This window comes from Cannabis sativa, chromosome X (assembly GCF_029168945.1).
Source record: "Cannabis sativa cultivar Pink pepper isolate KNU-18-1 chromosome X, ASM2916894v1, whole genome shotgun sequence".
NCBI classification, from domain to species: Eukaryota; Viridiplantae; Streptophyta; class Magnoliopsida; order Rosales; family Cannabaceae; genus Cannabis; species Cannabis sativa.
The window spans coordinates 20,241,313-20,257,277 of record NC_083610.1 but is presented as its reverse complement, the minus strand read 5'-3'; the positions used below and the strand labels follow the sequence as shown (position 1 = coordinate 20,257,277).

Sequence of the window (15,965 nt, the reverse complement as noted above, 5' to 3'; positions counted from 1 at the left end):
AGCTTTACGAAGCTCTGTTATCATGGTATTTTTATCTGGTCATATAATTCAAGATTGTAAATCTTTGATTATTGAGTTAAGAAATATATTTATTATCCTTTGTTAAACGGTCAGTAAATATAACAGCTCATAGTTTTGCTAGAGTTTAATTTTTTATCTTGATCGTCGTTTTAGTTTAGCATCTATTCTAACTGATTTGTTACCAATTTTAGTAACAAAAGTGATTGGTTATAAAGTTTGACTTTTCCATTAAAAAAAATAGTAAATTGATATGCTTAAAAAGCGAATGGACCAACAAAAAATGATACACATACTCAACATAGTTGTCAACAAATGCCAAATTATCTAAAATAAATTTATTTTAATAATGATGTCTTAGTAGGTCATAAGAAAATGTAATCATCATGGTTATATAAAAAAAGTAACTATTAAAATTTCTTCCATATATATAAATATAAGAAAATTCTTATGTGAGAGCGTCACTTTTGCTTTCACCAATAAAAGCATTTTTCGTGACATTTTATTGGTTATTGATGTTGGTTTTTAGTGATCAATTCAAAGAAATACGCAGTAGAAAAATGTCCAACATGTCAGATTTAATTTAATTTTACACCCACATATTTATATATACATTAAATAAAAAGAGAGAAAAAAAAATTAAACCTGAAAATTTTTCTTACTGCTATCGTTTTGTATGACAGTTCCTTGACATGTTAATATAAAAATTTAACTTCCAAACATATATTAAAAGAATTTACTCACTTATAAAAGTCATATTACCAAGAGTAGTAAAACTACTAATTTAATAATTTTTGCACATGAATCAAATTATTATAATAAGTAACTTAGTTGAGGATTTAATGGAATTTGCCCCTATTTAAAACCCCAAAAAGTGAGTGTTTGTTGGCAATTAGGACAAGGAGGCATTATAGTAGTGGCACTATAATGTGTTATTTTCAAGTTAATAATCAATTAAGAAATCGGTTGAGATTCCCATCACATATCATATATACACATTCTTGTTTCATATATGTTCATTAAATATTATATATATGTGTCCCAAAACAAGTCAAGAAAAGCACATTGTGTTTGGGAAAAGCACTTAAATCTCTTTTAACTAATCTCAGTTTTATAAAGACTATAAAGGAACAACAGCAAGGCAATTTCCTAAAATAACTTTGCTTAAAGTTGCATATATTGATGTGAGGCGCACTCTAACCTACCAAGCTATCATTAAAAATATATTTCATTTTTCTTCATTCTCTTTTCTACTATTGGATCATATTGATTTTATTGTCCGCCCAAAAGTTGATCTAGCTATTTCAATTTTTCAAAAGCAAACTCTTGAGTGCATTATCTTTCGAAATTAATGCTTAATTTAAAATATTTGTTTATAGAATAAAGAGTAATTTGCGGCATAAATACTTAAGTTTATTATTCGGTTGCAATTTAATACCTAAGTTAAAATTTTGGCGGCATAAATACCTTCCGTTACACTTTCAGACATTCTGTAAGTACCTTACTGTTATCTTACACACTAGACAACAGGTGGCATGCCACATCATTTAAAATAATGCCACCTCATATTATAAAATTGCCACCTAATATTAACTATTAAAATAAAAAATTGGGAAATTTGCGGCATAAATACTCATTTTGTTCATTTTGTTGCTAATAAGTACCCAATTTTTAAAAATTGCGGCATTAATACTCAAAATCTCATTTTTTTTAATCTGCCGTTAGTACCCACTTAACAGAGTTAATATAAGGACACATGTACCATCCTCATAATTCATCTTTTTTTCTTCATCTAATTAATTAAGAAAATACATAAAACTAATTAAAAGAAAAAAAAAAACAAATTAATAATCGTATGATAAAAAAAAAAACATAAATCTATTCACACTTGACCTAGCCACCCACCCACACACTCCTCCACCATCACACCACCACATGAGAATCGAATGGCTGAGGTACACCACTACTCACTTTCTTCTTCTTCTTCATCTTCTTCTTCTTCTTCCTCATCTCATATAAATTTGTCAAACAAAAAAAAACCCCCCCAAAAAAATATGAACCCATTAATCTTGATCATATTCATCATCACTTGATCCTCATCAAAACTTCTTTTATTATTTTTTTCTGTTATAAAACCTTATCTATATATTATTGATCAAGAGATCATGAACTGCCTAGAAGACTCCCTAAAATCTCTATCATTAGATTACTTGAATCTATTAATCAACGGCTTCCAGTGACATCACCTTCAGCGTTGAGGGTCGATTAGTCCACGCACACAGGTGTCTTCTCGCCGCACGAAGTTTCTTTCAGAAATTCTTTTGTGGGCCGAACCCTCAACGCGGATGTGATGGTGGAGGAGTGTACTAGCGGATGTTTTTTTTTTTATCATACCATTATTGATTTGTATATTTTTATTTTAATTAGTTTTATGTATTTTCTTAATTAATTAGGTGAAGAAAAAAAAGAGAAATTATAAGGACAGTACACATGTCCTTATATTACTCTGTTAAGTGGGTACTAACTGCAGAGTTTAAAAAGTGAAATTTTGAGTATTATTAGTAACAAAATAAACAAAATGAGCATTTATGTCGCAAATTTTCCTAAAAAATTTAATTTGATTTAAAACTAATATAGTTACATAAAATTGAATGAACTATAAAATTGCCACCTAATTTAATTTAATTTGATTTAAAACTATAGTCACAATATAATTTTTTGTGACTAAATATAATTTTTAATCACAATAAAAAATTATTTATGATTAAAATATAATATTTAGATACAACCTATTTTTAATTTAATTTAGTTATAATAAATATTGAAACTAGAAATACATTTAGTCAAGATAAATTGTGGTTTTCATGATTAATACATTTAGTCATGAACTTTTTTATCACAACATAAAAATAATAATTTATAATTAATCATAATTTTTTTTATATTTTTAATTATAAATATTATTATGTCTGAAAGTAAAAAAATTTGTATTGTCGTGTGTGACGTTGCTACAGAAATATTTATATATATTACATTGAAAGAGATGTTGTTGTATTGTATGGTGGGATCATATTATAGTAATTTAAATTGTTCAACAAATTTCTTTTAACAAATCTGCAATTATGTTGCTGGCCAAGTCCTTATTGTTTGTTAATATATTATTATTCCAATATCCAAATGGCATTAATTGAATTGAACTATAAAATCATGATCCAATGATAACCTCTTATTATGAGCCTTTTTTCCACTCTTCAGAAATTTTGTATAAAGTGTTCACTTTCGTATCATGGTCGTGATCATTATGTTGTATCTCTCTATTAATTTCTTTTTATAAGGTAGTGTCTCTCCTCCATTTTTTTAAAGTTTAAATAACAATATTATTATGTTCGAACCTAATTAAATTATTATCTAACTAGAGAGAGAGAAGAGAAATGTATATGGGTAACTCTCATATCACCCTCTTCAAAACTATATATAATAATGAAAATGTATAGTTTACACGTAAAAAACAATTTTGCTGAAAAATAAAAATACAAAATATTTTTTCCTTTGTACACTTTCATCTTATGGTAAGTAATCCATAGCAATCTTCTTACAAGAAATAATCTTCATAAAAAACATATCTTTATTGAATATACTATTTGCCCAATTTGTGAGTTGGACTTATGCTCATCTCTTTTTTGATTGTCTTTACTCATGGAGAGTGTTACAACAAATTAAACCTTAGTTAGGATGTCAACTTTGGCCAAGTTCATTTGAAGAACTAATTTTTGGATGATTAAGAGGCCTAGAAAACTCGTTACTAAGATTTTACTGATTTTGATACTTGTGTGGATTGCATTAAGGGAAAGCAAACCTCCAAGTCTGTCAAAACTGGTGTCCATAGGAGTTCTGAAATATTAGAAATCATACATACTGATATATGTAGTCCAGATATGGAGTCACATGGTCAGAAATACTTCATCTCATTCATAGATGATTACTCACGCTACATGTATATCTACTTACTTCATAATAAAAGTGAAACATTAGATGTCTTTAAGATATTTAAAGCTGAAGTAGAGAAACAATGCAACAAGCAAATTAAGATAGTGAGATCAGATAGAGGAGGTGAGTATTATGGTAGATACACAGAAGATGGACAAGCACCTGGTGCATTTGCGAAGTTTCTTGAAGAAAATGGGATTGTTGCCCATTACACCTTGCCCGGTACACCCGAGCAAAATGGTGTTGCAGAAAGAAGAAACCGAACATTAATGGACATGGTGCGGAGTATGCTTAGTAGCAACTCTAACCTTCCTAAATCCTTGTGGACTGAAGCATTAAAGACATCCGTGTACATATTAAACCGAGTTCCAACAAAGGCAGTCTCAAAAACTCCTTTTGAATTATGGAAAGGTTGGAAACCAAGTTTGAATCATGTACGCATTTGGGGATGTTCATCTGAAGTCAGAATATATAATCCATAAGAGAAGAAATTGGACCCAAGGACCATAAGCGGATTCTTTATAGGGTACGCTGAAAAGTCTAAAGGTTACAAGTTTTATTGTCCATCTCATAGCACAAGAATTGTGGAATCAAGGAATGCAAAATTTCTTGAGAATGCCTTGATCAGTGGGAGTGATCAATCAAAGGACTTAGGTCCTGAGAAAGATCCTTCAGAACCTTCCACTTCAAAAGCAAGATTGATAATGGTTAACACTCCTGTAGTTCAAACGAATGTTGAACAACCATTACCAATCACTGAAGATCCACAAGTTGGTAATGATAATCCAGTAGATCAAAATGTTCAAGAGTTGCTCGCAACCGTTGAACAACCCGCCGAACCCGCCGTCGCTCCCCAAGAGCCTGTTGGTGAAGTCTTAAGAAGATCTACTAGACCTATCAAACCAAAGATTTACAAAGACTATGTTGTGTATTTATTAGAATCTGATATTAAAATTGGAAATGATCCAGAAACGTTTTTACAAGCTATGAACAGTAGAGAATCAAAATTGTGGTACAATGCTATGGATGATGAAATGAATTCTATGAGGTGCAACAGAGTACGGGAACTTGTAAAGTTGCCTAATGGGGCGAGAGCCATTGGCTGTAAATGGGTCTATAAAACTAAGAAAGACTCATTAGGCAACACTGAGAGGTACAAAGCGAGACTTGTTGCTAAAGGATTCACTTAAGAGGAAGGAATTGACTATACGGAGACTTTTTCTCCTGTATCAAAGAAAGATTCCCTCAGAGTAATCTTGGCATTAGTTGCTCATTTTGATTTAGAGCTGGAGCAGATGGATGTAAAAACTGCCTTTCTGAATGGTGATCTAGAGGAGGAGGTATACATGAAACAACCAGAAGGATTCTCCTCTAGTGAAGGTCAGGATTTGGTATGCAAGCTCAAGAAGTCTATATATGGATTAAAACAAGCATCCCGCCAATGGTATTTAAAATTTCATGATGTCATCTCTTCCTTTGGATTTGAAGAGAATGTCATGGATCAATGCATATACCTGAAGGAAAGTGGGAGTAAGATCTGTTTTCTTGTTTTATATGTGGACGATATTCTTCTTGCATCCAATGATAAAGGGTTGCTACGTGAAGTGAAACAATTTCTTTCAAAGAACTTTGAGATGAAAGACATGGGTGAAGCATCCTATGTCATAGGCATTAAGATTCATAGAGATAGATACCGAGGTATCTTAGGTTTATCTCAAGAAGCCTACATCAACAGAGTTTTAGAAAGATTTCATATGAAAGATTGTTCACCGAGCGTTGCTCCAATTATGAAGGGTGATAAATTAAATTTGAGCCAGTGCCCAAAGAATGATTTTGAAAGAGAACAAATGAAGAACATTCCTTATGCTTCTGCTGTCGAAAGCCTAATGTATGCTCAGGTGTGCACAAGACCCGACATTACTTATTCTGTCGGAATGTTCGGAAGATTTCAGAGTAACCCGGGGATAGACCACTGGAAAGCTGCAAAGAAAGTTATGAGGTATCTTCGTGGTACTAAGGATTACAAATCTGATGTTCAAACGAACCGACAATCTAGAAGTAGTTGGCTACTCGGACTCGGATTTCGCCGGTTGTCTTGATTCACGTAAATCTACATCTGGTCACGTGTTTATGTTTGCTTGGTGGAGCCGTGTCTGGAGGAGTAACAAACAAACTTTGAACTACTTCTACTATGGAGGCTGAGTTCGTTTCTTGTTTTGAGGCTACATCACATGGTGTATGGCTAAAGAGTTTCATTTCAGGCCTTAGAGTGGTTGATTCCATTGCAAGGCCGCTGAAGATGTTCTGTGACAATTCAGCTGTTGTTTTCATGGCTAAGAACAACAAAAGTGGAAGTCGAAGCAAGCACATCGACATTAAGTACTTAGCTATTAGAGAACGTGTTAAGGAAAATAAAGTGGTCATTCAACACATTAGCACTGAATTGATGATTGCCGATCCTATGACAAAAGGCTTGCCACCTCATAAATTCAAGGATCATGTAGAGAACATGGGACTAGGTTCCCTTATGTAATTTGTACAAATAAATTTATTATTAATGAAACTCTTATTTTGATTTTTCTCATATTTATGCGCATCTTAATTTTACATTTGAGAAAAATTTCAGAGGACCTGAATAAACATAAGGTTTAGGGTTTATTCACTTAAGTACATTGCCACATAAAGTACATTGTTATATAGTAAATGTATTGTAATACATGGAAGATAATACTCGATTCATAATGAGGACATGTCGCTATGATTCGTATGTTTATTATATAATGAGGAACGTTGGGTTTGAATATTTTAGTTTAAATGCTGACCAAGTGGGAGAATATTAGAATATTTTTATTTATGGAAATTATTTTCTAATTAAGGAAATGATTTTCTATTTAAGGAAATAAATAAATAATTGATTTTCTGATAAATGAATATTTTATATTCATTAAATCTGGACGAAATCAATTATGTAATATTCTATATATGGTCAGATTTCTATATTCATTACCTGATTTGATTTCCTGAATTAATTGTCAAAATATTCTGACAATTAATGTGGCGCAGATACTAATGGAGTATCTCACCTATAAATATAGGGTCTCGGTCCCCGAGCTCCTCACTCATTCTGAATCCATTCAGCAAATTCCATCTAAAGAGAGTTGTGAGAGCGAGGAAGCCCGAACTCCAATACCGAAGCTATCGCAGGGATTGAAGCTCAAAGATCAATGGCTGGAGGTACATCGATACTTTCATTGCATATATTATTGATATGATTACAGTTTATTTTCCGCATTTCATATCATTGTATATGCTATATTATATACACTATATATATAGTCTAACAATATTAGTAGAAACTATATATGACATTAGGTTAAATCGCAATTTCTGCATTTTTGAGAGGAAATACTTGGCATTGAAGTGTATAGATCGAATCATTAAAGAGAGTTTAAAAGTTAAATTGAATTTTGTACCGGAAAGGAAATTATCAAATTTTGATAAATTGGTGCTTAAGATGTAAGGGAGTTGCAATTAATCTTGATTGAGGTGTTCCTTGCTAAGTTATAAATTGGTTTAGTTTTGATTAATATAAATATTATTTCTTTCATAAAATAACAAAACGAAACAAAATATGGCACAAAATTTTGAAAGATTTTATCATATAGTCTATACATTTTGCAACTGTATTTTTAGTTTGAATAAATAAATAAATTTAAAGTACGTTTAGTAATATTTTTAAATTATAAAAATGAAAGTTAAATTTTTGTCTTCAAAAAGTAAAATGTACTTTATAATTGTTTTTGTTTTTTGATTTCAAAAATAAAAATAAAGTTTGTAAATTTTATTTTTATTTTTTATTTTAGTGAGGAATGAGAAATTGAGATGAAAAAAAGTGGGACGATCGGGTCGGGCTCAAGGTCTAAATCTAGAGTTTGAGGTCCAAATACGGGTCTGGGTCTGAGGTCGAGGGTTGGATCCAAGGACCAGTAAATTTACACATTATTACATCACTAATAATGTAAAATAAAAACCTCTCCAAGTATGTTACAGATTATAATATGTAATATAAAATTGGTAATGTAATAATATGTGTAAATTGTGTTTGTAATTTGAATGGGTCACAAATATTATTTCATTAACTAAACATTTGACATTAAGACATAATACATCTACTAAATTACTATATATTCCTTTCATAAATTGCTTATTAATGTTTTTTCTATCCAAACCAAACATCAAATTACATTAAATTAACCAACCATTTCTTTTAATGATAACCAACTCTTAGAGTAATGTTAGCTTAACCAAAGTGGTTCACCAAATTTCCTCTAAAACTAGGACAAAACCTATGTATCAATAAATATGACATTTGCATTGATAAAGTTCATTTATTTTTTTGAAAAGTTCATTCAAATATCAAAACATATCAACAACTATTTTAATTATAAAAACATCACATCGGCTAGTCAATTAATTAGGCCAAGTCTAATTTACTTTTTAAGCAGTAGTATTAGATGTTCAACAACATTTTCTACTAAAGCAAAAACTAGGTCCAAAAATATTGGATCAAAATTGAAACTTTATCTATATGCATATTATTGCTAGAATTACATGTTTGAGTCAATCATACAAACCAAAAAGTTATTTACTAATTTCAACTTAATTACATAAATATTATTACACATAAGAACCAACAAAAAAAAATACTTTAAAGTATAACCGTTGAATGCGGAATAGATATTCATGGATTCATTGACATACTCCACTTTCTTTTCATCCTCAAATACATTTTATTAATATACCAAAAAAATATTTCAAATAGAAACATTCTACTTTAGTTTAATTTCTTTTTTTCAGAAAAACCAATACTGAAATGACAATACCAAAATAGAATATAAAACTGAAATCTATATCAAAATACCAAAGTGAGGTCTCTCATTCCTTTAAATTGGTTAATTTATAAAATCTTCATTACCGACACACAAACTATATTGTTCATTTTAGGCTCATTTTTTTGTAACCAAAATGGGTACAATATTAGCTAGTGCTACTAATTAACTGCCTCATTAATACTCACTGCCTAGAGCTTGAAGTTGAAGAACTCCAAAGCTTAAATAATTTCTTCATATATATATAAATATATATTTATAGGATGGTACTTTTTTAATCTATTCTTTAAAATACATTAATTAGTAATTTTTTTTAGTATAAAATTTTTATATTACATCATACACTAATTATGTTAAAATACTGAATTTTTACTTTCATTAATTTTTATTTTTATTTATTTTATTAATTCTAAATATATATAAAGTTTATTATTGTAAAAATAATATCACGTGTAATATTTAATTGATGTATGATACTAACACAAAATAAATAAAATTATATAGAACCCTATCAAAGAGGATAGTTTCATCCACCGTCACTCAGTTTGGTATTTGCGGATAAAAAATTATCTTATTTTATGTCCATTCTGTGTTTAGGCAAGGCATTCTCGTCTAATAAGAGAGATTTGTAAAATTTCTTTGCTTAGTCTTTTTCTCTTTTACTGAAAAAAAAAAAAAAAAGATCACGTGTTGCAGATTTTGTCTCTACCTTTCGGTCTTATGACAATTCTAGGGCCATGTACTATCTCACGAAGGTTCATATCTCAAAGATAATTCATTATAAGTCGGTCTTTAAAGGCCAAACATAATCGGGGTTGGGTCAGAGTCGAACTCAACAAAGGAGAAGGTCAATAAAACTTTTCTACCACTACAACTACACAAGACAACACGTGGTCCACGCCTATTCTTACTCTTGATATGTCAATTTGTTTTACCTCATAACATTCAAAACATACTATATAAACTCTAGAGACGACGTTCTTCAATCGCCCCAAAAAAATAAAATAAATAAAACAGAAGAGACGACGTCGTATGGAGGCAATTGGGTGGTGGGCACAAATTCCCACAGGAACATTAAGTTAGCAGAGGCCCAATGGGCCCCTCAAAGTGTAAGGCATCACTTCCACCTACCTATTATCAATAGCATTCGTGTCCAACTTCCACTAATATCCTCCGTAATTTCTCTGTCTCTTTCAATCGGCGGGGCCCTACGGTTGCCCATCTTAATTTTCTCCTTAACCGTTTCCTTTTACCATATTAACATCAAATGAGTGAAGCCACACCAACGACAATACAACATACATATTAAACAAACAAAATCAAAAACAATATATAAATGACGCTAACATATCAAATATCGAACATCTTGAACCTTCAACTCTTAAAGTAAATAAAACTAAGTGTAGTGATAGGGCTTGATTTTATTAGTATCTTTTTTTATATGAGTCAAAAGTTTGAAACTCTCTTTAGCCTCTGGATTAAAACACGCTGTCCTCTGCTAACCCTTAAAGTGATTAGCGATGATGTATAAAATTCTTATAGCTAATACTATCCTAGAATTACCAAAATGACTAAAGAGATGGGAAATGAATATGCACCATTACTCAAAAACATTATTATCATCCTCGCAATCATATCGATATTAATGTAATTAAATATTAAGTCACATATGGCTTAAAAAAATAATTTTAAAAGAATAGATGAATTACCTTATATAATTTTTTTTTATTTATTTTTTTTAAATTTACAGTTTGAATTTTTAAAGTGATTTCGATGTAGATTCCTATACGATTTTAGTTGCGATTTAAGTAGCTTCGTTAGTTACAATATAAGTTTCTATGTAAAATTCTGTAAAAATATAAAAAATATATATTTTAAAGTGTAAAAATAAAAAAAAAAGTCTCTAAAGAATGTTGTTAACCAATGACACTCATTATAAAAAATGAGAAATGTTAAAAAATATTACTAATACTTAATATCTTTTTCGGTGTTATACTGCTATTATGCTATTAGTATAATTAAATTTCGGTTACATTAATTTACTAACAAAATTGAAGTAAATAAAAGCAAAATCCCTCCCATTTATAATATTTATATAAAAAAATAAAATTAAAAAAAGGGAGAAAGAGAAACATCAGAGTTGGGGGACTCTCTCTCTTCCAACTTTAAACAATTCAATTCAATTCTTCATAAAACTTTAAGCACCTCCTTCTACAGGCGCTATCTCTTCCTTTCTCTTTCTCTCTTTCTCTCAGTCTAACCAAAAATGAAGACCAATGCCAACAACACCAAGCTCATACTACTCCACCCTTCCATCCATGCCAAGCAAACCCCTACCGCCGGTTCCCACCGACTCTGGCTCATCTTCTTCGTAACCTTCTTCACTTTAGCATTCACTATAACCCTTTTCAATTCCACCATCCCCACCGGTGCTGCACTCCGCAACCACGCCTCATCTTCCTCCTTCCCCGGCCTCGATTCCACTGCCCCTCTCCCACGTTCCGTCGCCGACGCCTTACTTCACTACGCTGCCATGTCCAACACATCTGGCTTCGGACCAGCCATGACTTCCGCCGAGATTAACGCCGTAGCAACCGCACTACGCCACTGTGGCGGAACACCCTCCGGCTGCAACTTTCTCGTCTTCGGTCTAACCCACGAATCACTTCTCTGGCAAGCCCTGAACCACAACGGCCGTACTGTCCTCCTCGACGAGAGCGAGTTTCTAGTCTCGAAATTCGAACAGTCTCACCCGGGAATCGAAGCCTACGACGTTCAATACACCACTAAGGTCAAGGACTCGTCGACCCTACTAGCGGCGGCGAAATCTCAGGTCCGTGATGAGTGCCGCCCTGTTCAGAACCTTCTCTTCTCAGATTGTAAACTGGGTATTAACGATTTGCCCAACCACATATACCAAGTACCATGGGATGTTATTCTCGTTGATGGACCAAGAGGCTATTTCCCGGCGGCACCTGGCCGGATGTCGGCAATATTCACTGCCGGAATTCTGGCCAGGAGTAAAACAGACGGTGCAGCGAAAACCCATGTGTTTGTTCATGATTTTGAGAGACAGGTAGAAAAGGTTTTCAGTGAAGAGTTTCTCTGCGATGAGAATTTGGTTGAGAAAATCGATTCTTTGGGCCATTTCGTTTTGGGTAAAATGCAGTCTCAGAGTTCTAAGTTTTGCGCAAATTCAACCAAGTCATCGTTTTCGAAAACGACGTCGTTGTCGTCCGGCTAAGAGTCGATTGATGATTTCAAAACGGGAAATTGTAATTACGTTTTTCCATTATTACATAGTTTTTTTGTTTATTGTAAATTAAATTATATTTAAAAGAAACTTGAGTTTGGGACGCGGTAAGTACGGTTTTGACGATAACTGTTTTTTTTTTTTTCACCGAATCATTCTGTTTGGTAAGTGAGAAAAAAACAATAGAGAAAAAGTCATTTGAATTCTTCTAATTCGACTATTAAATTGGTTTAAAAGGAAATAAAGAATTAAGTTAGCTGAAATGAGTCATTCATCGTACTAACTCATCTACCACCTTCATCCACATTTTAAAATTAATTTAAAATGGTTTCAAAATATAATCATGGATTTTGTTTTCTTTCGTATTTTCTCGGAACCTAGAAAATAGAGAGACGTAGAAGAAGGTGTCGGTGACGATTGTTAGAATCTGCAGACTTAATTTTGGAAGAGTAAGATATTTAATCAATCGGACGGTGGAGAAAGAATCTGAACCATCCAGATAGAATGAAATTTTATATTTTCTTTTTCGTGGGGAACATGATTTAGTGATCCACGCGCTTTCGCTTTGTATGAATGTCAACGCCGTGAAATTGTTGGCAGAAAAGCGCGTGAATTGAGGGTTAAAGGTTACGAGAGTGGGTAAAACATTGGTGGTGTGGAATAGTGATGATGGATAACTTTTTTTCAGAGAGAGGAACAGAACTTGCCTGCTCAGTCAATAATAGGCATATTTGCAATTGTTATATAAAAGTATTTTATTTTACTGATATTTTTTTATCATAAATATCAACTCAAAAGTACATATTAAATAAGTTACAAAATTAGATGTTAAATAGTACTTTTTTTTAAATAACTTTTTTTTAAATATATTGTTTTATAATTAGTTAGCAATACTCTTTAAAAATTTATATTAAATTATATAGAATCAAAATTTAATTAGACTATGTTATATTATTTATAATAATATAATATATAGATTAAATATGTGTAATAAACTAATAATATGTAACATATGACTATATTAGTTGTCATCTTTTGTAACATTTGGGGAGTTGTTACTATGAGTAACCTCCACCATTATCACCAACATTAAGAGTGTAAAAGATGTTACACACTTTTATTTGAAATTCTTAATGCTATAGGAGTTATGGTGTGTGTAAGAGTTACATTTGAGTCCATAACATCTATAGGGGTTATGAGTTTGAATTTCAAATGGTGATATCCTAAACACTATATAAAGAGGTCTAAGGTGCTCATTTTGGAGATGAAGTTTTCTATCAAAAAAAAAAACACATTGCTAGAAAACCCTAAGGCTTGATAATTCCCAAAGCTATTTCCTAGAGAGTTCCCTTAGTGCTTAGAGATAGGGGGAAATAAGCTTTTGGACAAAGGTGTAATACCTTGTTCAAGTCATGGTGATCCCCACTAATCTACACTCAAGGTTGTGAGTGAGTGTTTATATATATATTATTCTCTTGTTATATATATACATATATTATATTACATGTGTTGTAATCTTCTCTTCTACCTTTCATATATATATATATGTAATATATAGTGTATATATATGTATTGTACCATATATTTAATCAATCTCTTATTTTAGTCCTTGTATTATTTTACAATAGAGTTGTAATAAATCTTGATTTTCTTCCATTGTTATAATATCTCTAACAATCAAAAGCTTATCCCTTTTCAATGGAAGAGGTGATAAATCAAGATTGTGAGAATACAAGGATAAGAGATTTTATGTGAAAGCCATTCATGGGTGAGCATGATGGTGAATATTATGTGATTTACTATTTTATATGATAGTAATATATATAATATATATATATATATATATGAGTTATATATGTGACATATATGTGATTATGAGTTTATATCATATAATATATAGTGATATATAATATGATATTTGAATTTATTACATGTTTGTATGTGTATATATATTAGATATATAATATATAACATGTATATGAGTTATGTGTATCACATATATGATGAGATATGACATAATATATATATTGTGAGATTAAATATGTAGAAATACTTATTTTCTATGTATTTATATGAGATATGTGTATATAATATATATCATGCATATTAATGTATATATATATATATGTTATATATATGTGAGGTATGTAATACATATATATATAATTGTGTAATTAATGTATATATATATTATGTGTATATGATATATATGTATATATGTTACATGTATATGAGATATGTAACATATATATTTGTGAATTTAATATTGACATTATGTGTATGTTACATATAAGATGTGGATTAGTAACATACATATTATATTAATGTATGAGTTATATAGTATGATAATAATGTTGATAGTAATATAATAGTGTTTATTACTATTGATGTGAAAATTATTATCATCTATTTTGTGAATAAAGAATAGATTTGAATTCTTATTCAATTTGGTGGTGAACATCTCACTTTATGAGATAATAAAAGATGGATTTTGAGAAGTTACATCTTTTATTGGATTATAAGAGATAATCATCTCATATTATGAGATAAGGAAAAGTGGACTATGAGAGTTACACTTTTATTGGACTTGCATTGTGATCATAAGCAAGAACAATTAAGATCATAGTGGATCCAAACTTGTGAAATGAGTCATAAATTGAAAGAGCAATTTTAGACTCAAAGTAAATGAATCATTGTGGATTCAAAAATAGTGAAAAGATAACAAAATTGGAGAAGCAATTTTGAATCTTAAATGATCAAAGTTGTGAACAAAATTGTTGAGAATTTTGTTAACTTTGGTATAATTTTGGGCTAATTTCAATAAGGAGATAACCATAAATTATGAGTAAAATAATCACATTATTTTATGAGTAGTAATGTGAGTTTGACATTTTAGATTTATTGAGAAAACTAAAAATGTCAAATGATATTTTTTAAGGTGACCTTAAAAAGTCATTTCAAGAGGAAATACACAAAAGTGATATTTTATATACACTATGCTAGAAATGTGGGGGTGAGCCACAATGTGTTGAGACATTGTTGATTAATTTATTTGATTTTGAATTCAAATTCTAAATCAAGTTTGGCTATGTGCATAAGTGAAAATATTGACATATTTGGTGTCAAATTTTTGGTAAAAATAATTTCAAGAAGGAAATTAAATTTAAGAAAAATTATAGAGACAAAGTGGTCTTTTATATTTTAAAATCAAGATATTATCTTGATAGTGAAATGTGAAAGTGTGGGGGTGATACTCCAATATGAAAAGTTTAAGACATGTTTGGTGTCTTAAAATAAAGTATAATTTAGACATGTATGGTGTCTAAATTAGTGTTTAATTTTGATATGCATGGTATCAAAATTATTGAGAATTTGAGTTGTGTGAAAATTAATCTTTTATGATTAAATTTTCAAAGCTTAAGTACTTAAGGAGAAAAGTGGTCACAAAGTGAACACTATATTTTTGGCATGCATGATTCACATGGAATCAATAGTGAGAGGTTATAACAAATCGCTTAATCTCCGTACAAGATTAAAGCATGAATTTTCGAGGGATGGGACCTGAACTCCCTTAGCGTTTTGCTCATTGATGGTAACCTATCTTAACACTAGTAAAAATCTAGTCTTAAGTTCAATAGGTAATAACAAGTCAATAGAGTGAATGTGGTACTCAATTGTCCCATCTATGGATGAGTACATGTTGTAAAATTGAGGGTTAAAACCAAAAGGTTTTTTAATGGAGCTTAAGCTTAAGAAAACTCACTTAAGCTTAAGAAGTGTCTAACGAGTGGTGAGACACTAAAACTCCACCTATATGG

At 30.8% G+C, this 15,965-nt stretch overlaps 1 protein-coding gene across 1 annotated transcript; it reads left to right on the top strand.

Annotated features, from left to right (window-relative positions):
- The first annotated feature begins 10,903 nt into the window (after positions 1-10,903).
- Positions 10,904-12,258, top strand: LOC115703117 (protein IRX15-LIKE). The gene has a single exon (XM_030630617.2). It carries the CDS (start codon positions 11,161-11,163, stop codon positions 12,136-12,138), a length of 978 nt encoding a protein of 325 aa, XP_030486477.2. The 5' UTR covers positions 10,904-11,160; the 3' UTR covers positions 12,139-12,258.
- Positions 12,259-15,965: the final 3,707 nt, after the last annotated feature.

Coding starts and splice junctions, on each gene's coding strand:
- LOC115703117 (XM_030630617.2), top strand. CDS start 11,161: ATGAAGACCAATGCCAACAACACCAAGCTCATACTACTCCACCCTTCC.